This window comes from Nanorana parkeri, unplaced genomic scaffold, assembly GCF_000935625.1.
Source record: "Nanorana parkeri isolate BGI_ZX_2015 unplaced genomic scaffold, ASM93562v1 scaffold468, whole genome shotgun sequence".
Taxonomy (NCBI): domain Eukaryota; kingdom Metazoa; phylum Chordata; class Amphibia; order Anura; family Dicroglossidae; genus Nanorana; species Nanorana parkeri.
In genome coordinates, this window is record NW_017306736.1 from 996,906 (window position 1) to 1,022,977 (window position 26,072).

At 43.7% G+C, this 26,072-nt stretch overlaps 2 protein-coding genes across 3 annotated transcripts in view; one reads left to right on the plus strand and one right to left on the minus strand.

Annotated features, from left to right (window-relative positions):
- Positions 1–6,585: 6,585 nt before the first annotated feature.
- SNRPC (small nuclear ribonucleoprotein polypeptide C) lies at positions 6,586–19,959 on the minus strand. 2 transcript variants are annotated; one of them, XM_018560606.1, is made up of 8 exons: positions 19,820–19,959; positions 19,630–19,672; positions 18,961–19,069; positions 12,051–12,140; positions 11,832–11,936; positions 10,248–10,404; positions 7,111–7,117; positions 6,586–6,596 (listed from the first exon to the last, which is right to left on the minus strand). In XM_018560606.1, exons 1-6 carry the CDS (start codon positions 19,942–19,944, stop codon positions 10,280–10,282), a joined length of 597 nt encoding a protein of 198 aa, XP_018416108.1. In that variant the 5' UTR covers positions 19,945–19,959; the 3' UTR covers positions 6,586–6,596; positions 7,111–7,117; positions 10,248–10,279. The 2 variants fall into 2 exon arrangements, with proteins under 2 accessions (XP_018416108.1, XP_018416107.1); XM_018560605.1 differs by lacking the exons at positions 6,586–6,596; positions 7,111–7,117 and having other exon boundaries at positions 10,192–10,404.
- A 113-nt stretch (positions 19,960–20,072) lies between these two features.
- The window catches only part of CUNH6orf106 (chromosome unknown C6orf106 homolog), a 37,226-nt gene continuing 31,226 nt past the window's right edge, over positions 20,073–26,072 (plus strand). Inside the window, exon 1 of the mRNA XM_018560601.1 lies at positions 20,073–20,712. Coding sequence (XP_018416103.1) covers positions 20,555–20,712 — 158 coding nt within the window. The 5' untranslated portion in view covers positions 20,073–20,554. The remainder of the gene's footprint in view (positions 20,713–26,072) is intronic.

Here is a 26,072-nt window from a genome sequence, read left to right on the forward strand (position 1 = left end):
GTGTTATAGGTGCTGATTTACTAAAGGCAAATAGGCTGCTCACTTTGCAAGGGGACTGCTCTGCTGACTTTTATCATTCCTATCATATATAAGCAATATACTTTTTTTTTTTAATTATTATCCTTGCACGTGATTAGGTATTCTTTGCAAAGTACATTTTTACCACATTCACTAAACTAAGGGAACATTGTCTTTCAAGGGGAACAGCCTAACTGACATTTAGTAAATCAACCCCTTCCTGTCAAAAAGAAGGGAGGAGGCGAGGATGGCCCAGAAAATAAGAGTAGCATGAAGTGAGACAGGGAGTGCAATAGAAGGGTAGGGATTGGAAAGATAATGCTAATTGTGATTTCCCCTTTTCAACAGTAAGGGTGGCCCAGAAGACTACCATGGCCCTACAGTAGAGCTGCAGGTGACTGCTCAGTCTCTAAATGTTTTTGTGACCTGGGGGCAGCAAGCTACCAGTTGGCACAGATCTGCTAACTCCTTCCCTCCAATTGCGCTACTGGTGACTTTTCCCACACCTGCAGAAGACATGAACATGTAATGTTCCTCATACAATGTAATGTACAATGTAATGTAACTCATACCCTCTGCCAAACATTTCAGTGTTGCCATGTGCCCCAACACCGCCAGTACTTGCATGATAATGCACCTGAACATACTGCCCCACACACTGTTGCCTACCATCCAATCAGAGAACTTCAGAAGCTACTTACAGCACTCTAAGTTAATAGTGGGCACAATGCAGGTGGCAAGTATGCTAATATAAATTGGAACTTTGATCCAGCTTTCAGCTTACACCTTACTCTGTATTTTCAGTATTAAAGAAAACCTTTGCCTTATTCAGGAAATGTAGGTTTTCTGGTTGTTAGGGAGACCCTCTGGCTTCAATGAACTTGAGTGTGCATTCTATTAAAACATGAGGCCAGTTTAGCTACTCACTCCTAGTGGTACGTTTCCATCTAGTTTGAAGTCCAACAGAGACCTCTACTTGCAAAACATGGTAGAGCACAGTCCCTTACATAATAAATTAACATGAGATGGGTTTTGACTGATTACTAACAATATTTGCCTTAAAGTGATACTACAATCAGGAGTTAAAGGGTAATTTTACTTTCCCAGGTGAATTAGGGAAATTGAATTAACTCCTTGGGCGGCCAAATTCCCCCCCGCTATACTTTTGTTCCCCATGGTCCCTGTGTGTTTTGTAAAGTAGCCACTGCGCTCCAAGTGCTCTCCCGTGATGGACTACAATCTCATATTTAGTTTACTAATTTGTATTGAATTATAGTCCTTCATGGGAGTGAGCTTGGAGTGGCGGAAGAATAGTATCACACAAATTCAGACATGATTTGAGGATCTACAGCTGAGTGATACACAAAAGAGATACATTTCTGTTAATAGCTCAGGTATTTGAATACATTTTTAGGATTTAATTTCTGAATTTAGTGTCACTTTAAAGTAGACATTTCAAGAGTCAAATACAGGGGCTGCCATTCCTGATCTCTTCTGAAAACAGTTGGTATTTGGGAGTTATTTTAACTCGCTAACATTGACCCAGAAGTATTGTTTTAATAGGAAAAATCAGAACTCCTTCTACACATACACATTCCTGGATAGTGATTCAAAATACTGAAGCATAAGGATCATGTGTTTTCTCCTTCTCACTGCAGTGAACGGTGCCCTTCCCATCTCCATTTCAGCACCGGTCAGGTCCCCTTACCTCTTGCACACTCCTACCCCTATTAATTTTTATTCAAAGCTCCTGGTCTCATCACCAGTGTGTTCTTACCACCCCATGCAATGCCATCCTCACTTCTCTCCATGATGTGATTCTAAAACTTCCCCTTTAACCACTTCCATTTGCATTCTTGTCCCTACTGTGGTTCCACTGCATCATCTGCTTTTACTCTACTGGTACTGTGTCTTGCACTGTCCATCACAAATACTCTTAAGCTGCCCATACACTGTAATATTTTCTTCGTTCGACCTCCCTACTGAACAAATAAAATATTACAGTTTCCTCCATCAACCCTTACAAGCGTTGTTAGAGGAATCTCCTTTATTGTTTTCTGACAGCAGGTGTCAGCCGATATCAGAATACCCAGACAGATTCAGCAGCTGAGTGACTGGCCGGTCTGTTCACTTGAAGATTTTATGACTGGCTCCTTTGAACAGCTTATCAGGAATGCCAGCCAAAAGGGTGCCAACAGCAGCACCCCCACTGTGCGAATTTCGTCTGGTTCATCAAGAACCAGCCAAAATTTGCATAGTGTATGGCCAGCTTTATTCATGAAATGTGTTGTACTCTTTCATAACACAAGTCTGATTTTTCTCTTCGAAAGCCTCATGTCAGGTATGATAGCTTAGTGTCTTATAGCGCTACATATGTATATCAGAGTTCTTACTTTATCTACTGCATACTTGTTCAGGAGGATAACCAGGTTTTGCATATAATTCTATGCCTAGCGCAGCAAAAATACTTCTTTAATTTTGCCATGCTGTGTTTTAAAAGCTGTAAGGGAAAATGTAACCACCCCATTGCCACACCTTGCCAAATCCTGTTTCCTAACTATACTGTTTTCCATGTAGTTTACCAAAATGACAGTAATTTATATTCAAACCTAGTTTGAGCTTATACTGCCAAGCATGAAATAGATACAGTAAACTCTCTATTATCCGGCATTCAAGCAATCGGCAAAACAAAATCATGAACATAATACGTCCTCAATTTATTTTTGTAGGTAGCTTGGTGCACACCAAAACAATTAGGTACGTGGTAACTCTGTTTCTAGGAATCTTCCAGGGCAGCATCAGAGAAATAGGCACCTCCCACCGGAAACACATCGCCCACACCCAATAAAAAGAACACAACACTTGCATACCTCAGATAAAATATACCAATTGAACCAAAGGACATAATTAAGTATACCATTTAATACCCTCCAACATCGGGCAGGAATCCCTGCTGTCCTGGACGATTCCAGAAACAGAGTTACCAGGTACCTAACTCTAATTTTCTCTAGTCATCTTCCAGGACAAAAACATCAGCAAGGATAAGCGAGAACCATACTCAAAATTAGGCGGGACCACAGCTTGCAGAACCTTTCTACTGAAAGCCTGGTGTTGGTGGTCAATTCTATAGTGCTTGACAAATGTCAGGAAGCTGGACCAGGTAGCTGCTCTGCAGATCTGGTGTAGCCCCTGCTCTTTCTGCCCATGATGAAGCCAAGGGCCTTGTGCAGTGCGCAGTTAGATGCTCTGGCGGTTTCAAATTTTGAAGATCATAAGCTTCCTTAATAGTTAACTTAATCCACCTTCCTATAGTGCTTTTTGAGGCCCTCAAGCCCTGCCTTGGTTTCAAAAATAGGGTTTAGGACTTCCTGCTCTCCTTTGTTCTGTTCAGGTATTCTAATACACATAGACGGACATCAACGCCTTGCGAGGCTGCCTCTTTTTCATTTCCAGGATTCGTGCACAAAGAGGGAATTATCACATCCGGAGTTCGGTGAAAGACTGAAGCTATCTTTGGTAAAAAGGCCGGATCTGCCCTTAAGGTGATTTTGTCCTGGAGAGTAATGCAGTAAGGATCCAAAATTGAAAAAGCATGTATTTCGCTGACTCTCCTAGCTGAAGCAATGGCTACCAGCAAGGCCTTCTTTAGCGTGAGCAATCTTAAAGAACAAGCATTAATCAGTTTGAAAGGTGCTTTCAGGAAGGCCTGTAAGACAATCGACAGGTTCCAGGTTGGAAATTGTCCAGATATTGGCGGCCTTGCCCTCGCCACTGCTGTCAGGAATCTCCTATTTAGTGGTTCTTGTGACAATTTTTGTTCAAGGAAGTTTGATAGGGCTGAGATCTGAACCTTAAGCGTACTACAAGATAAATTTTTCTCTACCCCGTCTTGTAGAAATTCTAATATTGAAACCAATGATGGTTTGCCAAAGTGGTCGTTGGATAACCGCCATGATGAATAGTTTTTCCATATCTAGTTGTAAATCGCCAAAGAAGACGGTTTTCTACTTGAGATGAGGGTAGAAATTACCCTGTCCAACAACCCTTTCCTCAATAACAGGTCCCTTTCAGAAACCAAGCTCTAAGGTGTAGATAGTCTATCTGGGGATCTAGCACTGACCTTTTGTTGAAGCAGATCAGCCTTCATTGGAAGTGTCCATGAAGGTTTGACACTTTGTGTCAGAAGAGGTTTGAACCATAGCCTTCTTGGCCATCAAGGTGCGATCAGGATGACTGTTGCTTTGTCTTTGATTTGATTTGTCTTTGTCTATAATTTGTAGATGTCTTTCTTGAATAAACATCATCATCACTAGAGCCTTTTCCAGGTAAGACGAAAGGGGAGTAATCAAAAAATCTTGACGGAGGGATCTGAGACAATTCGATTCTGTAACCCAAACTGCTTAAGTTCAGAATATAACTGTTGCTTGTTACATTTTGCCACTGTGTGAGGAACTCCCTCAATCTTCCTCTCACCTTGGCTATCCCATCATTGCATCTTGGGGGGTGAGGGTGTAAAAAGAAAACTGCTTTTCCCCCTCCCTTTTTTTGTATTCCCAATTCTTACTCCCGATTTACCCATTCCCTTTCTTCCCAGGCTGGTTCCGCTGTCCCCTAAAGAATTTCCTGTTCTGTTTCTTGGGGAGAGGGAACCCTTTCTTTCTGTCCGTGGATCTTTTCAAAACCGTTTCAAGTTCTTGTCCGAACAGCAGATCCCCATTGAATGGGAGTCCACAAAGCTTAGTCTTTGATACCACATCTCCTGGCCAGGTCTTTAGCCATAAAGCCCATCTGCCTGAATTGATGAGCAGTGGTGTGAGCTGAAAACGTAATGGCATCCGCAACGTATGCCTTGGCGAGCACAGGAAGGGAATCCACAATGGTGGCCCTGCCCGTCCCTGAATCTAAATGATCTTTCAAACCGGGCCAACCAGACATCCAAAGTTCTGGCCATACAAGTAATGGCCATGGCAGGTTTGAACCCTGCACCTGCTGCTTCCTATGCTCTTTTTAGGAGGGATTCAGCTTTTTTTTTTATCCATAGGGGCCTTCAAAAATCCCATATCTTCAAACGATAAGTCTGAGTTTTTAGTAGATTTGGAAAGGGATGTATCCAACCTTGGACATTTCACCCAAACACTACCATCTTATTCCTTAAACAGGAACCTGCGTTTAAATTTGAAGAAAAAAAAAAAGAATACTCTGTAACCCCTTGTACAACCTGTCATGGACTGACAGTTTCCCTTGGTCTTCCATTAATCCCAGCATTTCCCACACAGCTTTAAGAAGCTTGTTGGTCTCATGCAAAGGGAATAAATATCTGTTGTGATCAGATTCCTCTTCTTCTCCTGACTCCGCACATTCCCTGTATTCCGAGTCAGAAGATGAATCTGAAACTTTATTAGTCATCTCAGCACTAATCATGTTACCTGGATAAGTACCTGGTTGAAAACCTGAAGAGAAAGGGCCCTCAACAACAGATGGCACCCAAATCATTCCGACACTATCTTGAATCACAGATCGTAACGACTGGAAGGTCGACACCATTTCCTCTCTCATACAGTCTATCAGGCCTTTAACCCTTTAGCTGCCAAGGACGTACGGCATACGGAGCTACAAAAGTGCTTCCAGCTGGCCATCTCAGTATGCCGTACGGACCTGGCATTTACAGTTCTTCTATAAGCTGATGACCGCTATTTTCAAAAATACCGGACGCCCCCGTAAATAACTGGGGACACATAGTACTATGTGTCCCCAGTTATGAATGAACAGGCTGCGATCTACATCACAGCCTGTTCATTCAAGAATTTATGAATGGAGACTAGCACTCACTACAGAGGCTCCTCCCCATTCAGAAACTAATGATAGTAAAAATATTTTACTATCATTAGTTTCTGAATGAATGAGAAGCCTCTGTACTGAGGCTTCTCATTCATTTGAGTGCTGGGGCTGCAGAAAAAGAAATTGAGGACTTATGTCCTCAATTTCTTTTTCTATTTCAAAAGGGAAATGTCAGGGGTCTATTTAGACCCCAGATATTTCGCCGCAGCCCCCCCAACAGTAAAAAAATAAAAATAAAAAATTATTAAAAAATAAATAGAAAATGTAAAAAAATAAAAAATAAAAAAAATAAAAATGTAAAAAAAAAATAAAATAAAAAAATGTGTAAAAAAAAAATAATAAAAAAAAGCACAACCCCTCCCTCCCCCCACATAACATACACATATTGAGGTGTACGCCATGCACATGCGCTGCAGTGCGTTGTTAGAACGCATCGCAGTGCATGATTTTTTTAATGTATTTTTTTCTTTAAAAAAAAATTAAATTAACTGTGGCAGCGCATGGCAAAGCTTTGTGACGCATTGCCATGCGTTGTGATCTTTGTGTTGCAATAAATATACGCCTGTATCATTTTATCACAACACAAACACCAACACAGCGTGAAAATTTTTTTTAACATAAGTTGCTTATTTACAGTTTTGCGTACCGTAATTTTTTTACCTTTTCGCAAAAAGGCGCAATTTCAAATTTGCAAATATTTGTTATTTATTAACTCAATACAGTTTTATCTTTTAGATTTAGTCAGAAAATTATTATTTTTTGTGCGCTGATACTGATTTTAGTGTGTTTTATCAATTGAATTGTGTATTTTTATCGGTTTAATATGAATTTGAGAAACATTTGCGCAATTATCGCACGGCCTACAAATTTAGTATCACCATCTTTTTATTCTACCGGGCCTGCGCTTTCAGAAAATATATGGTTTGGGGGGTCTTTTACAAACGCTAGCAACGCAGCAGTTGAAAATCAAATCAATAGGAAAAAATTGCAGAAAATTCAAAAATGGCTTGGCCAGCTGATTTGAAAAATGGTCCGGAGGGCTTGGCAGCGAAAGGGTTAAACAGGCCTGAAGATTCATCCGCCACTAGCTTCCCCACACAGGACTGGCAAAGCAGCTTTTTAAAAGAGGAAGAATATTTAACATTGCAGGCGACACATGTTTTGCTTTGGTGTGTGTGCTGACTGCAGGGCAAAGATCTTTCTTCAGAGGCCTTGGTCTGAAAAACATAACACCAGAGCCTCCGTGGAGTATAGTAAAAATAACCCCATGATTTATTATCCCCAAGAGTGTGCCAACCCAACCCCTCATGCTCTGACAGGACTCCATACACAGACGGTACAGATAGGAAAGGAGATCACCATTTTGTTTCTCTTTGCCTACCTTAGAGCTGCTAGCAGTTGGATCCACCAGATCAGAAAAAAACTGTAAACTATGGTAATCGAGTCTGTGCTTAGAAGTCCCATCTGCACTGATGACTCCAGCTCCTCTGCTCCGCTCCTGATGCCCACTCCCCCCCTTTGCAGGTGTGGGAACCGCAAGATTTCTACATGCTGCTGCTTCTCCCAACCTCCTGGTTACTGATCACTTTCTGGAGCCCGATGGCAGAAAACTGAGCAGAAACCGTCCATCTTGCTTCTGCGCGAGAACCCTCTCCGTGAGGGCCTGGCTGCCGGGTTTTCCTGAGAAGACTCTGCGCACCACCGGTCTGGCATCTCCAGGTAAGAGGTGGCAGCCAGGCCGCAGGACCAGGTAAGAGTAAAACACTAGCCCTTGTAGTAACCCAGGAGTCAGGGCAGCAGCACATTCTAGGGAGGGCTCCACTGAGACCACACCAGGAGGATGGTTGCCATACGACGTGTAGGAAACCTCAGGCCTTACTGTAGCGTGGCAAACTCAAGGACAGATGGGGGCTGCCCCAGAAAACCCCACCATGTGCTCCTCAGTTCTACTGTTGCTGGAATGCAGAACCCATGAACCAGGAGGCCCCTACAACTAGCACGAAGGCCAATAGAAAATAAACAAAACATTACGATGTTCTTGCTTGGTAAGAGAAAACACAAAACAAAAAAAAAGGAGATATGCAAGTGTTGTGTTCTTTTTATTAGGTGTGAGTGATGTTTCCTGTGGTAGGAGTCTATTTCGCTGATGCTGTCCTGGAAAATAACTAGGGAAAACTTTGTTTACATCTTGCTGCTGTCTAGATTCTGCGGTCGGCAGTAATAGCCAGACTGCTATTGGCTATTTTAAGTTGCAATAGCAGACTGGCTATTGTACCCGCCCACTGAGCAGGAGACAACCTGAGAATTTTTTTCGCTCAGGTAAGCTCCTCTGCTCAGTGGGCGGGTGTAATAACCAGTCTGCTACTGACTATTTCCAAATTTCAATAGCAGGCTGGCTGCTTGAGAGTTAGTATTAACTCTCAAGTAACCAGAAACAGCAGTTATCCGGCACCTACCGATATCCCCGAAGGTGCCAGATAAGTGGGAGTTTACGATACAATGTACTGTCAAGAGCACATCAGAGCAGAATGTAGGACAAACTCAGAATGCTGACGTGGTTCATAAAAAGGGATTTACTAAATGTAATGGTAGCTATAGCAATTGGGAGATAGAGATGACTAGGGGGTGCTTTGGTGTGCTGTTCACACTATCTGCAGCAGCACCTGTGGAGGGACAGCCAGCCTTTTTTATATGCTCAATGGCAGAACCCCCAAACCTTCTCCTATGGTGGGATTAGCAGGAGAAGAAGGAAAGCAGGCATTAGCAGTCTTCCAAAAAAAAAAAAGCTGCTTGAGGAAAAGGGTGCATTAGTAGTCCTCAAAATAAAATGGTTGCTATGCACCCTTAAGGGTAAGGAAGGTGGAAAATGACATGAGCAGTACTTTAAAGGAGGTGGCCACTATGTGCCTTGAGGAACAAGGAGAAGTTTTTGCTGCTAACCTGTGTAATTGAGGTGCTACTGCCTTCCAAGCTTGGTGGAGAGAAGTCATGCGTTTCCTCATGCATTTGTTGTTACCCAAATGGCTGTTTTACCACACCTGATAGACTGCAGACCACAACAGTGCTGTTGAGCAGAAACATGATAAAAAGCCCAAACTGAAAAGCCAATTTATCCCAAACACAAATTTATTCCATTCTTGGAATATTTTGGGGAATAATTGAGATAGGAAAGGGTTCAGGGAATGCAAAGTTGTGGAAGTTTTAAAGTGTTTTTGTGACATTTGTTGTTTGTTTTGACATTTCATTAAAAATGTTTAAGACAATGCAGTGTGGTACGGGGGAATTTTTTTTTTTTTTTTAACAAAGCTATACTGTTTTACCATTGGAGGGATTGTTGGGATGTTGATTGAATGGTAGTTCCCCCAAAAAGGTATGACTCCTGGGGGGTGGGGATGGGAACAGGTGTGACAATTTCAGTTTGCCATATTTGCTGGGAAACTGGAATTACCCTTTACAATTTGTTTAGCATTTATTTTTGTAGTTTATGGATACTGCATACCTAAACAATGCAACAAGTAAAAAGATAAAAGGCAACTGATCTAACACAGTATCTTTAATAAAATAAAAAAAGCAGAGGCTTATGAAACAGTCACTTTCTAGGAAACAATACAAAAAATTGTACTTAAAACAAGAGTTTGTTTAAACACAAAGTCCAACTGTCTTGTGTGGAAAGCTGAGCAACTTTATCCTGATTTATTTTGGAAAAGTACTTTCATACTATTAGCATGACTTGTCAAAATAGTGAAACCTGTACTATGTTCACTTGTCAGGGAACAAAATCAAATGCCTTAAAGTAGGAACCAAAAAATAGCAAACCTATGGAATATAAACAGTTCAATACTTGCAGCCAAAATGCATGCCAGCAGTGGCGTTATGTGGAGGGTCAGTCCACCCAAACTTAACATTACATTTTTGGTAGATGCTTGAAATAGGTCTTTCAAGTACTTTCGTGGTGAGATCTCTGCAAATGAGATCCTAGGTCCGCATACTTGCCATGGAAGCAGCAGGTTCCACTCCCCATCTTGAATTTAAATACATTTGACACTGGATAAAAGCGGAGCAGAGGGAACACCTCTGTTATAGGCAGCGGAGTGAGGACTCCAAGGTGGACATGAACAGAGTCATGAACTATGGCAATGTAATCTTTGTGCTGGTTTCCAAGATATACTTACCAGATTTCACTTAAACCTGAAATATCACTTTTGGATGAAATGACCCATAGCAGTGCACACAGTTTTAGAAAATCTTTCCACAATATTCTTTACTATAGTTTAAAATTTGGAGGAGTTACAAAACAAACAAATAGTATCTGGTGTCCACTACTGCCAGTGGGAGGTAAAATAATTAGTATTTTGGCCAATAGGTTTTGTGACCCACATATTAACATACGCCATTTGAATTGTATTTACAGGAATGTAAATATCTATCGGTCAGGGCGTGCCATGCCTGGACGAGATTGAAGCATCATGGGACGGGATGGTGGACGCATCATTGGTGGACCTGGCATCATTTGCATGTGAGCTCCCATTGGTGGTCTCATACCAGGACCTAAATGGGACAGAAAGAACAAATTTACAGATACTTCTACACAATCACATTAAACCCATAAATAAACCAAAAGGGGAAAAAAAAAAAAAAAAAAGACACCACAGACACGCACCACATTATGCCACAACTAAACAGTACATCTTAATTTAATGGTCACATGGAAAATACAAACTTGGTGGTCCTTATACATAAAAAATGCCACAACATAAAGATACTGGAAAAATCAGCCTAGGAAGTGGAGGTAAATGTTTTGAAACATACAAAGTATATCACAAATCAAATTAGTATCAGAAGCCACTGAATAGCTGCTTTTATCTGAGGCTTCTTGTAGGTACAGTGGGGCAAAAAAATTTTTGCCCCACTGTAGCAGGATCCTAAACAGGCAGGCTTATGCCACTAAAATTACTAGTGACAAATTCAACAGCAGGCACACAAGGCACCATATGGTGAGTAGAATTGTAGTAATCACATTTTACTAGTTCTGGGATTAAAAGGATATTAAAAAGGAGAATTATGAGGCGAGTGATTTTTCACTCAGCCTCATAATCTGAGCCGACATGTGGACAATGAGACTGTCACAGGTCGGCTCAGTAGATTGGGAAGTGAGCGAACACATACATTCGCTCTCTCACTTCTCTATCTATCGCTGCAGAGAGCCGTGACTAACTCACAGCTCCGCGCAGGGATTCCCCCTCTGATCCTCCAGCATTAACTGGAGGAACGAACGGGGGAGGGGGCAGGCACAGCTGGCTCTGCCACTGGATAGGCAGAGCCAGCTGTCAATCCCGCAGCTGGGTGGATGTCGACAGCAATGTCGGGATACGTCCCGGCGTCTCAGTATACCGCAAGCTGTAGCTCACGGTATACAGAGCTTTGGGTGACGGGAGGACGCTAGTTTGTGTTTTCCCGTGACTCGGAGAACTATGGGGAAAAGCCCTGACCCCATAGTTCTCCTTTAAAGTCTAAATGTTTGTAGGTATTTCAATTGCTTCCCAAATCACTTACAATGGATGTTGCTCCTTGATGTTAAAAAGTTATAGCTTCCTGCATAATCAGCTGGTCCTCTCAGCACTGACCCCGATATTCTGTATTAGGGTGGCTCCTTTCCTTTGCAAGGTCCTTATGGAGCTGTGCATCTCTCCACAAAAACACAGACACAGCAAAGGAAAACCAGTCCCCCGCTCCTCCTTTCTCCAAGCTCGTAGATGTGCAGCGACTGGAAACTGCTGTTTTGTGATTTTGTACTGGACAGGAAGTTCAGGGAAGCTGAGCTGAGAGAGTTGGAGCCAGCTGCTCAGAAGCAGGACTATAAGTGCTTGGCCAAAAATATAAAGACATACTTTGCTAGGCAATGTATATGTTTGATCTGGATACATTATTGAAAACAAGTTAGAGTTTAATACTACTTTAAGCAAAAAATAGCTTACCATGGCCCACTGGCATCATTCCTGGTGGAGGAGGTCCCATCATTGGCATCATTGGGGGCCCAGCCATAGGTGGTGCAGGCATCATACCAGGGCGTGGGGGTCCTCCTTTATATAAAAATGATTTGTGGTAAAAGCCATAATAATAAAGTGAAATATGTAAATGAAATACAGCAAGGGTTAGAAAGCCACTGTTAGCACATAAAATAAAAATACACTTACCTAGGTTAGGTGGCGGAGGAATCATGGCACTTCCAGCTGGTGGTGCAGCAAAAGGTGTGGGCGGTATTTTTCCTTGCTGAAATGCAGCAGCTACAAATAAAAATAAGTAAATAAATAGAATACTTATAAATGTGTTTTAATTTGGGCCTGCAACAAATTCAAAAACACACTGCACCATTTTCGGGACGTGTACCGACTCCAGCACTAAGTTCAAATCGTTTACTTGCGCCCTATTTCATTGTGGCACAGTGCATGTGACATTCAATAAGCTCTGAAAGTTCAGTAATAAAAAACAAAAACAAAAAACAAGACCAAGTATTTTGAGAGAACTAGTCTAGGTCTGAAACAACTAATCGATAAAATCGATTAGTCGAATCCTAGATTGACAGCAGGTGGGTGCAATAGCCAGCCTGCTATTGCAATTTGAAATAACCAATAGCAGGCTGGCTATTGCTTCTAGCCACTGTGTGCTGTGAAAGGTGTCCTTTCCCTAGTTAAAGCTATTAAAGTGGAAAGGTGACATTAGGGGTTCTAATTGAACCCCTAATGTCACCTTAAAGAGAGTCACCTCCAATGTGCTATCACATAGGTGGCTTGTGAGCCCCACCATGTGATATCAATGAAGTTAAAAAAGAAAAAAAAGTTTAATAGAATTAAAAAAATACCCCCCAACCCCACGAACATACTAACAGAATCACAAGTCGGATGCACCTACATACGAAACGACGATTGCGCTACACATGCAATAATTCTCGGGCAATAGGTAGAGTGTAGTTTTTATTTTTGTTTACACACACACACACACACCTTGAAAAAGTTTAAGGCGTCTCACCAGTCAGTCAAAAATTTCACCAGTCAGCATGACCTTTACTCCCGACGTTCACGGTGATATGCAACATGTGCGGCAAATAGGTGTAATTGTAGTTTTCGCACGTAGGCGCACCCGACACATGTTTGCGTGTGTATGTGGGGAGACTTAAAAAAAAGAATTCTTTTTTTTACGCTTTCTTTTTTACACTCAACTTTATTGCTATTACATAGGGGGCTCAGAAGCCTCAGAATTTACATGACCTGTCCTCTTTATGGAGACATCAGGGGTCTCCACGACCCCTGTCACCTAGGACCCCCCAGAGAAGCTGATGAAGCAGAGACCTGCTTCAGCAGCTTTTCCCCAGCTTCTGTAGCTAGAGAGTGACAGCAGAACATGGAAGTGATATAATATACATCACTTCCTGCATTCGGGGACTGGAGAGGAGAGGGGATCGGAGGGAGATCGTGTACCGAACTCCATTTGATCTCCTGTCACAGAGCAGCCGTGCCGGTCCCAGCTGCACCAGGTCTCGGGACCGGCAACGTTAGCGACAGCGCAGCTGGGAGGGTTGTGTAAAACCGCAGCTAATACAAGCGATCAGGCTTCTCTAGTAGCTTGAATGCAAAGCTACTGGTTGGGCTCTGGTGTACGATTTTTCACGGTGTGTGCGCGTGTGTGTGTGTGTATATATATGCCTCTACCATGCCAGAGCCTCCAGCAAGGAGGCTAGCAGTCATAGGCAGCAGATACACACTGCAGATATACAGCTATCAGGCTGCAGGCACATGAAGCCCTAGCCACCCTAAGGAAGGAAGGTATTAAAAATAGTTTTTTGTCAAGGTACTGCTTAGGCACAGCATTCCTTAAATGTTCCCTATAATATAACAAATCCTTTTTTTTTTTCGATGGTCAACTTTGAAGAACTCCAGGAAAACGTTCTTAACCGTTGCAGTGGGGCTACCCCTGCACAGCAAGGGTTAAGTGTTCATTTTTGTCTAAGTGCTAGAGTTTAACAAAAAAAAAAAAAAAGTTTTACTAACCCAAGCTTCAAGTCAGCCAGCTGTCACAGCATATCCTCCTGCCTCTGTCCTCCTCCACTGCAGCATTCGAATGTTACTCTGGGTCCTCACGTCTGTACAAAGTGTAGACAATGTATTACAGGACCTCAGACTGATGCAGAGGAGGGGGAGAGAAGCTGGGAGCACCAGTCTAAGAACAAGCCAGCTTGGAGCATCTGATTACTTTTTTTTTTAACCTAGACAAAAATGAGCAAAGCGGTGGTAGGCCCATGGCAAGGGTTAAAAACATTTTTCCTAGAGTTTAAAAATGAAATGAGCCAGACGTTAAATCTTAAAAATGCATTCAAGTACCCTATTACCAAAAATTTAAAATTAGTGCATCAGGCATAAAATCATCTCTGAATTTATGTCGCCACTGTCCTTCCTTCTGTTCCCGGTGGTCCCTGTGTGTTAAGCAGCCACCGCTCCAAGCTCGCTCCTGTGATGGACTACAATCTCATGTTTAGCTTACTAATTTGTATTGAGATTGTAGTCCATTGGGGGGCAAACTTGTAGTGGCTACTTTACATCGCACACAGGGGCCATGGAGGAACAAAAGTAGCCACCCTCCAGAAGTGACAGTGTCAGTATGAATTTAGAGATGGTTTGAGGATCTACAGCTGAGTGACACACAAATAAGATACATTTTTGTTATTAGTTAGGGCTAGTTCACACCAAGCGTGGAACAGATCCAGAGCAGGTGCAGACCGGATCAAAACTGCGTCCAATGTATTCCTATGGTATTTTGAGCTCCAGTTCACATTGCAGTGTGCAGATCCAGAGCAGGTAAAAAAACTGCAGCAGGCCCTATTTTACGTGATCAGGATCTGCAAACGCATCAAAAATGCATGCAAATGCCTGGAACGCACTGAAAGCCCATGTTAAAAAAAAAAGGTTTAAAGCCAAAAACGCATCTAAAAGACTAGCGTGCATGTGCAGAAACCTGACCGGATCTGCTCTGCATTTGGTGTGAACAAGGCCTTAGGGTACTTGAATGCATTTTTAAGGTTCACCTCCTGAGCTTAGTGTCACTTTAATACCGGTCTGTTTTGTTAATACAGGTTAACGGACATTATCTTTCAACTAGAGGCAGGTCAACCACAAACTACAATCCCCTTTAGATTTTCCAACAAGGCAGAGAGATCTCAGCAAGCATAAAGGCTGTGACAAACCGCATGTGAAGCAGCATGGAGTGGGAGCACGCTGCCTTTGCGTGCAGTGTGTCATGTCATTTTCTCTCCGGCACGTCACCTTGCGAGAGCTTGCATAGCTGAACGTGCAGAGATGAAAAAGTTCTTCAGCCAATCAGCTCGGGCCCAGCATGCGAAGTCCATCGGGTTGTTATGCTCGATCCGACTGGCTGAAGATGTAGTCATTCATCTGGCTGCACTCGGCTCACACACTGAATGTGATGCTCCGTGCCTGACAGCTTTGCTTCGCTCTGCACGGCTTTGCATGCAGTGTGTCACCGGCTTTAGTGTGAGAGTGGGGCTAGTGCAGTTACATTTTAAACAAGTTGCTAATTTGCACACACAAAATTGTTACGAAGTAAAGAGGAAAAAACGCATACAAAACGATGGTGGATTTGTAGCCAGGGGTTGATCATGAATGCAACCCTGCCTACTGATTCTGGTGACCTGGGAGTGAGCAAAGTTAATTCTTTGATAAGGGTTACAGAATACCCTTCTTTTTACCATTGCTCATAACTTAGTAACATTAATCAGCACCACAATCAGACCTAAAGTGATTGTGAACACTATTCACTACACTAAAGACCAGGAACAAAAAACATAAAAAAATAAAAATTATGCAGACTAAGAAAGTCAGAAAATGACCATTATTCCTTTCACTGAATACACCGAAGTCCAGAGGCCTATATGGCAGCCACGAACTAGCACTTTAACAGATAAAGATTAGCAATGGTAGCCCCCGCATTTCTCTTATGGCAGTATTCCTTAAAAGCAGTAATGCCTCTGATACACTTTGGCTAATTAAAATGATTCTTTGGTTTTTCTGTTACTGCCAGCGCCCTGCTTATTGGACAACAAAGTGATTACGCTGAATACATTGTTCGATCAGCAGGCTCGCGGGGGCACAGGAAGCTAAAATTGCTGAAGTAGAAGATATATTGCTTACTCCGGTATCGTGTGTTACCTTGCCTGTACGTGCAGTGTGGAAAATGAGTCTAAGGCTGGCCATACACCTATAGATTTTTGATAAGAATGTTCATTGCTGCCAAGAACCCACGCTTGTCAAGCACAGACCAATGTCGATTTCGAATTTTGTCAATCAACAGAACAGATTTTTTTTGCGCATGTGCAGTGTTCGTGCTGCGATTTTCCTACGAAAACACCACTACACTAATCCATCGATTTTCGTTTGTGATCAGGAAAAAAAAAAAAAAAAGAAGTTTTCCAGCCTCACCCTTTCAGAAAATTCAAGCGGAATTACAGGGGGAAAAATAAAAAAATCGTTGGTATCCCCATCAACCGTTCAATTATCGTTTGAAAGACCATTCGTGGAAGATTTTCAAACGAAAAATCGAAAAGAACATGGGCACCTTAAAATTGGTTCTGCAGAATTAAAAATCCTTGGAAGGTAAAGATAATTAATAAAAATGCATTTCAACTGTGTACCTAACAGTCTGTATGCCTGGAACTGGCTTTAAAGCAGAAGTCAAAAAACAAAAATGGCTAGAAGTAAAGAAGCGATGTGTAAAGTCTAGCCTTATCTACAGCTCCATCAGGGTTGTAACCAATCTACAGTTTATGGTTAGGTTCTAACTTTCATCTTCTGCCTGCCCTGACGTGTTGGCCATATGCCTTACAACTTCAGGTCATGCTGAATTAGTGGGCTTAAATCCTGGGTTCTATGCTGGACTTGGGAGTCATTTTTATTCCCTTTGCAGGGTATGGTTTCTACTCAATTTCAGAGTTCCTTACTGGTGAGTCTCGCCTTAGCAAGGCGATTGTCTGAACAATCAATCTTTTGAGGTACAGTGTTCTCATTTCATGAACCTTACGACGTGAGTTGCTTACAAGCTTAGAGCTTTCCTACTTTGATATGCTAGTCTTGTCACTTTACATGCTCCCCCCCCCCATGTTTCTTGCCTGGTTCACGTCTTTTAAAAGGACTTGTTCCCCTTCCTTGTTAACCATGTTTTGTTGTTGTCTTTTTTTCTGCCCACTTCCCTAAATGTGGATTTGTTATTATTCTACCACAGGGGTAGGCAATCTTGGCACTCCAGCTGTGGTGAAAACTAGAAACTTCATCCTGCCTCTGAGAGTCATGTCTGTGTGTCTTGCAATGCCCCATGGGGCTTGTAGTTTCACCACAGCTGGAGTGCTAAGGTTGCTTACACCAGTTCTACCCCTTAGTGGGGTCAGGTTGTCCAGTTTATTGCTTGGTCTAGGATTCAAAGCTCCCTTCTATATTCAGTCATTCCTGGCATGGGGACACACTGGAAGTCTTCAGCTGACAGTGTGCTGGCTTCTACTGTGTCCCTCTATCTTTAAAGCCCATTTTCAACTTTGCAGAGGTATTTAAAAAAAAACAAAAAAAAAAAACATATGCCAGCAATGTACACTGAGTGTACATGAAACAGGCATATTCAGTAGCTGTGCAAGAAACCACAAATGTACTTTGTTAGCTTTCCTCTATCCCCTTATGTAAAACTGTCTGCCTGTGTTTTGCAAGCTCTTTCTCATCTTTCCCATTCATTATTATTCAGAGTGGCAGCCCCCTCCCCCCCCCTTCCCCCCACTGTCTTGTCTGTAAAGGCAGAGCTGCTGTTTGCTAATCATGTTACAATGAATAACAGGGAGGGGGGGAGAGAGATGTTTACAGCCAAATTACCATCCCACCCTGGTGTAGGACTGATTTTCCTAAGGAGAAAAATGTTAAATTTTTAGGCTTAATGCCTAATATAAAAAGGTGCAATAAAAAAAACCGAGGAAAGCCTAAAATGTGAGTCATGAAAATCTGCACAAGTATACATCATTACTGCACCTCTACATAGTTAATACATATAATACAAGCCACTTACAGAAGGTGGAAATTAACTTTAAGGCAGAATGGGCTACCGCCAGGAATATCCACCCTTTACTTCTATACATGTTCCAAGATGGAGTCTCTTATAGATTAGAGTTAGGGACCACGCTAAAAAGGAGGAGGAGCCTTGATGAGGCAGTGTGGCTTCCACATATTTGAAATTGTATGCAACTAAAATCTTTGTTTGAAACACAAATTGTTACAGTGTAATTTGTGTTGTTTTTTGCTGGCTAGCTGGTAAGTGCGCTGAGAAGTGTTTGCAAAAAAGCGTTTGCATGTGCACCTTTATTTAAAAGGCTAGCTATAAACTGACTGGAGCAGTTTCCATTTTGTTTTAAACCATTATTTTTTTTCTTGGTCTCAAACATCAAGTAAATTCTCAATGTCCTCCCCTTTGGGCGTGTTGGCAGGTTCACTTTTCAGGTAGTGTGTTTGGCCTTATTTGGCATCAGATTCAGGCATTAGCTCTCCAGACAGCTCTGGGGCTGCAGGCAGCTCCCAGTTGCGTTTTTGTTGGGCCTGCCAACGGTAGTTGTCATTTGCCCACTACTCCGTTGGGCTGCTTTTGGATATCCCAACGGTATATGCCTCAATGGATGTGAAAGAAGAATTTTGGACCTTTCATTCCTTTTTTTTGGAGACCATTGAGGAACATATGTCATCCACCTATGTGTTTATGGTTCTGCTCTTGGCATTGCTTACTACAACCTGAGGCAGGCTAAATGAGGGGTTAGTCTTTGATGATCTACAGATTTTAAGTTTGTAAGTGTCCAAACTTCCTGTAGGTAGCAGTATAACTTGACACTATGCGATTTCCTCTGCCCTCAATGATCTCCAAGAGAAGGATTTTACGGCAAGTACAAAAAAAAAATTATCCTCAATACTTGATTGCTAGTGTACCATCGTACAAATGTGGGCCATGCACTTAATCACTGTCTAGGTATGAGGTATGTGTGCAGAGCCAATTTGTCTAAACAGACTTCTTACTTACTGGTCTTATCAATGAGACTTTGTGCCTGTTCTTCCATCCATTTCTGATAGTAATCCTTCACATTTTCCTTGTGTTTTCTTCCACTGCAATGGGTCTTACGAACTGAAGGCTGGAAAGTAAATAAAAAACACAATTTAGTCTTAGTTTATATACTCACAGAAAGGATTTAATGGACAATGCAACATATGGATTTGTCAACTCCCAGCCATGTATCTTTCTGCCAGCCAGCACCACTGCTCAGTCTGAACATAGAGAAGATTTAAAGTCTGGGATATCACTGTGCAGCAATAGCGAGCAAGGGAGGACTGCAAGATAAAGTATTATAGCTTGCTACCCTCCATTCAGCCCTCTAAATGGTTCTTAGCCACACAGACACTCTGCCAAACAGATTTAATCGCCTGAGGTTTGAAAGACAATTTTTAGCCAACTAATGCAACACTACAGCAAAACTCGTGGAATGAAATACTGCTTAAAACTAATACTTTGAGCAACATGGAGAGAAAGTCAGAGGCAGCAATCCATGTGTGTTGTCCTGATCACCAATGGGACCCAGGCAAGGCACTGGGAAACATCTTAATAATCTTTTTAAAATATACACAGGCTAGAAGCAATGCTTAGAAATTAGTAAATGAAATATGAATCAACAGAGATAATATATAATAAACTTACCGAGTCATGGGTGAGGTAGGTATCACAGTAGTCACAATAAAACCTGCAGAAAAACAAAATTGCACACGTTAACTTGCCACATGGTAAAGCTCGGCACCTCTACTGTATCTACAGCATGTACAAAAGCCCACTCGCCCAGAACCGTAGAGAAAATAGCTCAAAATTAACAAATTCCGACTCGTTTACTTACTTAGGCATGGTTCCGACGACAAACCCGCCACCTTTGTCTCCACCGGAAGCGATCCAGGAAGCTGCCCGCCGGTTAATGTCGACAGGAAGTTGCGTCAGACCGAGACCTTTCAGCGGGACCTCCATCTTGATAAAGGGCAAATTAATTCCATCTCTATAGGGCTTGAATTAAGCCCTAAAGCTATAAAGTAGTGTTTACACTACAACAGTGACTTTCGAGACACTTTTTTTAATATTTGATATGGCTAAGCACTCTCTCAGCTGTATAATCTGCTGGGGGCGGAGTCAGCCGAGATGCGTCTGAACCGTGTTTGTCGTGACGTCACGACGTGTCTAGCGCTCAGGAAGCGGGGAGGCCCCGAGTGGCCTGCTGCGGAGCCGTAGACCGGGGCCCTTGAATAACGGTCCCGGGCCACGGTGACAGGTGTACGTGCGGAACGTTGAACCCGAGTCTATCGGCCTCGGGTCAAAGGTCACCGACTCGGAGGTCAAAGGTCATTGTCGGTCTTGGCGGAGGAGCCGCAGCCCCTGGGGTCAGGTGGGCAGCCTGGAAGTTAGAGAGAGGGAGGCCTGAGTGGAGGAGACCGTAAGTGGGACCGGTAAGGTCCGCCTTGGCGGTAGTTTCCCGGCTAGTGGATGTCAGTGGCACCTGAGCGCCAGAGCCTGGGGTGGACAGAGGACACCTAGACGTGTTTACTCGCTGCGAGGAGACTGTTCTCTGCTCTGGCCTGTTGTCATGGAGGGGATGGACGTTGATCTAGACCAGGAACTCATGCAGAAGTTCAGCTGTCTGGGAACCACCGATAAAGATGTTCTCATTTCTGAATTCCAGCGACTACTGGGCTTTCAACTCAATCCTGCAGGCTGTGCGTTTTTCCTGGACATGACAAACTGGTAAGTGGGGTTCGCCTTCTATATCTTTCCATCAGCTTTGTTTGTTTGTTTTGAAGCAGGGCATATTCCGCTTTTTTCAGAAATACATGAAGCCCACATTACAAATACGTTTGTTTATCTTTTGTATTGAATACTGCAAAGCATTGTAACTGAGATTGGTAGATCACATGGGCAGGCCACTCCGGACTGTTTCTCCATCCCCAGGTTTGTACTGAGCTACAGGGTTGGAGGAAGTTAACAATGGACTACGAGTGCAGTGATGTCCATTAAGAACTATGGGTCCCGCTGGCAGACGCCACTTGTTCTTTTTATTTGCAGATGCTGTAAATGATTGATGCGGCTGTGCAGCTATGCCATAATAAAGTGACATTAAAGGCTATTTTTTCCCCCGCTCCCCAATGTTAGTGTAGGGACTTACCTTAAATGATGCCTCTTAATCCGATCATCTTCTTCTTTAGTGTAGTTTTCAGCTGTCCGTCCAGTGCTGGTACTGGTCTGGAATCCAGCGCTGACTCCTCTGTCCTCCTCTTCTCTGATGTCCCACGGAGTCTGTGCGGGTGCACGCTGCTCCATAGACTTACCTTGTGTCTCTACCCATCTCCCGGCCAAACATCTGAACTGCGCATGCACCCGCCCCAAGATCCTTTGCGGCCAACCGAGAAATTTTCAGATGTTCGGACGGGAGCGCGCGGCGGAGACGCCGTTAAGTATTAACCCTTCAAAAGAGTTTTTTTTAAAAATCGTTTTGTATATAACTACTGCTTGCTATCAGTAGATATATGCAAAAACCGCAGAGGGTTTAATAACCCTTTAAGCCAGAGGTCTCAAAGTACCGGCCCGCTGGCCAGTTGCGGCCCGTGTGCTGGTACTATGTGGCCCGCAGCCAGCTCAGAAGTCTAGTACGCGGCCACGGACCGCGTACCAGACTTATGGGAGCAGCTACACGGTCTGCATCTCTGTCGGATGCAGACGGCATAGCTGCTTCTGTGCTGGCACTCGGATCCTTTCAGCCAGCGTCTACGCTAAACGCTGACCGAAAGGATTGATTAGATTAGTAAGGTCTGCAGCAGACATTACTAATAAACACGCGTTTGTCTTACCGCGAATTGCGGTAGAAACGCACATATTCGATAACGCCTAGGTGTGAACAGAGCCTTGGGGCATGTCAGTCCTCTGGAAAGAGATTACAGCTTCCCCACAAAGGGTGCAACACTAAGCCCTCGTTCACACCTGAACGTTTTGTAGCGCGTTCTACGCTCGACGAACGCTCTACAAAACGCTCAAACATCTAAATCCCATTGTATTCAATGGGTCTGGTTCACACCTTGGCGTATTTCAGCCCGTCCCTAACGCGCTACAAAACGGCCCATGCCTGAAAAGGTACATGTACTACTTTGGGCCGTTTTTGTTGCGCGTTTCCATTGGGATACAGCCAAGTAGCCCTCGGAAACGCGCATTTGTCGCGCGATTTTTTTAACCGCGAATCGCGGTTTAAAAAATGCGCAACAGGCGCGCATATGCAATACTCCTAGTTGTGAACCAGGGCTAAGTGTATTAGGCTCCATTCACACCTGTATCTTAAGGTGCAATTAGGGATTCCTGCATCAGGAACATGCGTTTCCTGCATCAGAAATCCCTAATCTGAAGTTTAAGGCTCTGTTCACACCTAGGCGTATCGAATATGCGCGTTTGAAAGAGCGATTTGCGGTAAAAAAACGCGCGACAAACGCGCGTTTCCGAGGGCTACTTGGCTGTATCCCAACGGAAATGCTTGAAAAAAACGCCGCAAAGAAGCTCATGTACCTTTTCAGGCGTAGGCCGTTTTATAGCGCGTTCAGACGGGCTGAAATACGGCAAGGTGTGAACCATACCCATACAAAACAATGGGGTTTTCATGTTTGAGCGTTTTGTAGAGCATTCGTAGAGCGTTGAACGCGCGACAAAACGTAAAGGTGTGAACCAGGCCTAAAAGCGGCAGCTGTCACCTATTCAAGTTAATGATCAGGTGAAAGCAGTTGCATATAAACTCCTGCACACCGCATGTAATGATACGTGATATTATTACATTCGGTTAGGAATCAGTCACTCTCCCTGGACGCAATGATTGTGTATCCAGGGGGTGTGTGTTCTAACCGCATGTAATAATATCACATATCATTACATGTGGTGTGCAGGAATTTATATGCAACTTCTGTCACCTGATCATTAACTTGAATGGGTGACATCGGCCGCGTGTAAACACCAGATTAGGGATTCGTGCTGCAGGAAAACGCAAGTTTCTGACGCAGGAATCCCTAATCGCACCTAAACCTACAGATATGAATGGGGCCCTATTGTGTGTGTATTGGGGTCTGTAGTACCATATCGCATATAGTTAAATTTTGTTTTAAAGGAGAACTATGGGGTAAGTGTTTTCCCCCCTAGTTCTCCCAAGGGTCACGGGAGGACATAAACTAGCGTCCTCCCTTCACCCTGGGCTCAGTATACCGCGAGCTGTAGCTCGCGGTATACTGAGACGCCGCAGTATACCGCGAGCAGCTGCTCACAGTATACTGAGACGCTGCAGCGGATCCTGACAATTGTGCCGGGATCCGCCCAGCTGCGTGAGTGACAGCTGGCTCTGCCTATCTAGAGGCAGAGCCAGCTGTACCCTCCCCCGTCTGTTCCTCCAGTCGGACAGGGAGGGGGGGGATCCCTGCAGGGAGCTGTGAGTGACAGGGACAGGATCGACCTTCCTGTCCAGGCCATTTTTCAGTATTACGCACCAAGGTACTTTGGCATTTATTCAGTCATGCAACGCTGTACCCAAATTCATTTTATGTCTCTTTTTTTGTGACCAACAGAGTTTGGTTTTTTTTTTGGGTGGAATTAATCATCACTGGGTTTTTTTTTATTTTTTACTATCGAAAGTCAAAAAATACTAAAAATTTTGGGGAAAACACTTTTTGCCAACGCTGTTATTCAAACATTGCAAATAAGTAATCTTTCTTCATACATTTATGCCAAAATCTATTCTGCTACATTCCTTCCCAAATGTTAATTAGAATGGGAGAAAGTGATATAGTCTACAAACTATGGTATATATATTTGAAATGTATCAGCTCAGGGGTCCTGACTGTCTATCGCATTTCTTGAGGCCCTAAAATGCCAGGACAGTAGAAACACCCTCAACATGACCCCATTTTGGAAAGCAGACACCGCAGGGTATATGATAAGATGCATGGTGAGCATTTAAAGCATTTGATATTTTGGTGCAGGTTTTCAGAAATTAAAGAAAATAATATACAAGGAAGGAAGTACAGGATGCTGGACAAAGAGTAAACAAAACAGTACCTGTGGTTCCAGGAGTGCAGTTGTCTGCAGGGGATGGCTGGGACTGGTGTTTCTGGTGGAATGATTGTTGGTGGGGCATGCAAATGGGTCAGTACAGACAGGAGACAGAGACCAGGCCAATATCAGTTCAGGTGAAAGGCGCAGACATGGCCAGTATGCAGGTAAAGAATCAGTCCAGGTGGCAGCCAGAAACGTGGTTGTTAAAAAAATCAAGGGTCAGCTCAGAAGGCAAGCAGAGGCATGGCCGGTATGCAGGCAAATTACTGTATTAGGGCAGCAGGCAGAAATGTTGTTGATAAACAGGAGTCCGAGCACAAGTAAATAGCAGCAAGTCAAGCACATGAGAAACACCATATACCTACACCACTAATATCGCAGTGGCTATGGTGGAGACGGAAGCAGCCTTTAATGCAGTGGACAGGTTGTGAGGGACAGTAGCAACAGTAGTAACGCATCAGCCTTCCTCCATACTTGCCTGTTTTTTTGGGGGGAGGGGTCTCAGGTCTTCCTGGGTGGAAGGGATAATATCGGGGAAATGTCTCTCATACAGCCTGCTGACTGCATCGGACTGGAGCCCTGGTAAATCAGGGCTGTTATAATTACCTCTTGATATTAGGTAAGAGCAAACTCTTCCTGCAGTTATAAATTACATATGAATTGTAAATAGCCAATTGGAAAGGATAGATGGAGTCTTTTTTTGGACCAGCGAACTGATCTTCCTGTTGCCAGGTATGGGCGCATCATCTGGTCACTGAAATCTGCACCTCCCATATGCAGATTGTATTAATGGACATCATAGAGGTTTTTGAGAGAGACCAGAATGTCCCTGGATTTTCACTGAGGTATCTGAATGGATAGCTAGAAGGATATAAACGTCCTGTTTGTCCTCATTCCTCAAACTTGCTGACTCCACTAAGGCTGCAACAACTAATCCATATAATCAATAATGAGAATAATTGTCAACGATTCTCTTTATCGATTTGTTTATTCAGCTCAGCCGCCGTCCCCTCCATGTCCGTCCGTCGTTCCCCCCGCGCCGCTCTGCTCCACTGTTCTCCCCGCTGGTGCCAGCTGCAGCGGTCTGTGTCCATTTCAATCCCCGCTGCTCTCCCTGTGTCAGCAGAAGCAGCGAGGGCACAGAACGCTGCAGCTGGCACCAGCGGGAAGAGAGACCGACCATGTATCGGCATTCACCGTCTCGTCCACTGCTGTCCCCACTGGTGCTCCGGTGCCTCGGCTGCTCTTCTGTGCTCCCCCATGCCCCCTCTTCTGCCGGTAGAAAGTCGGCATCCAGTACCCATCCAGCGGCTGGGAGCAATAGCCAGCCTGCTATTGGCTATTGAAATTTTAAAATAGCCAGTAGCAGGCTGGCTATTGCTCCTAGCCACTGCCTGCTGTGTTTACAGCTGTCATTCCCCAGCAACAGCTATTGAAGTGGAAAGATGACACTAGGGGTCTAATAGATTCTAATGTCAATTAAAGGAGAACTATGGGGTTAAGTCTTTTCCCCATAGTTCTCCTTAGGGTAATGGGAGGACACAAACTAGCGTCCTCCCTTCACCCTGGGCTCAGTATACCGCGAGCTGTAGCTCGCGGTATACTGAGACGCCGCAGTATACCGCGAGCAGCTGCTCACAGTATACTGAGACTGACAGCTGGCTCTGCCTATCTAGAGGCAGAGCCAGCTGTACCCTCCCCCGTCCGTTCCGCCAGTCAGCTCTGGCGGATCGGAGCGGGGAGGAGGGAATCCAGCGCCTCCCCTGTCACGGCTCTCTGCCGGTATGTGTTCGCTCACCTCCCGCTCTACTAAGCCGATCTACAGTCTCATTGTCACAGGTCGGCTAGAACTATAAGGTATGTGAAAAGCACTCACCTCATAGTTCTCCTGTAAAGAGAACCTGCCCTCTCCAATGTGCTACCACCCTATGTGATGGCAATGAAAAAAAAAAAAAAGGTTAAATAGGTAAAACAAATGAAACACGCGCATACTTACGGGAAGTCGGGTGCACCTACGTATAAAAACAACG

Coding starts and splice junctions, on each gene's coding strand:
- SNRPC (XM_018560606.1), bottom strand. CDS start 19,944: ATGGAGGTCCCGCTGAAAGGTCTCGGTCTGACGCAACTTCCTGTCGAC. Junction 19,673..19,819: donor GTCGTCGGAACCATGCCTAA/GTAAGTAAACGA, acceptor GTTTTTCTGCAG/GTTTTATTGTGACTACTGTG. Junction 10,405..11,831: donor AATGATGCCAGTGGGCCATG/GTAAGCTATTTT, acceptor TGTCCCATTTAG/GTCCTGGTATGAGACCACCA.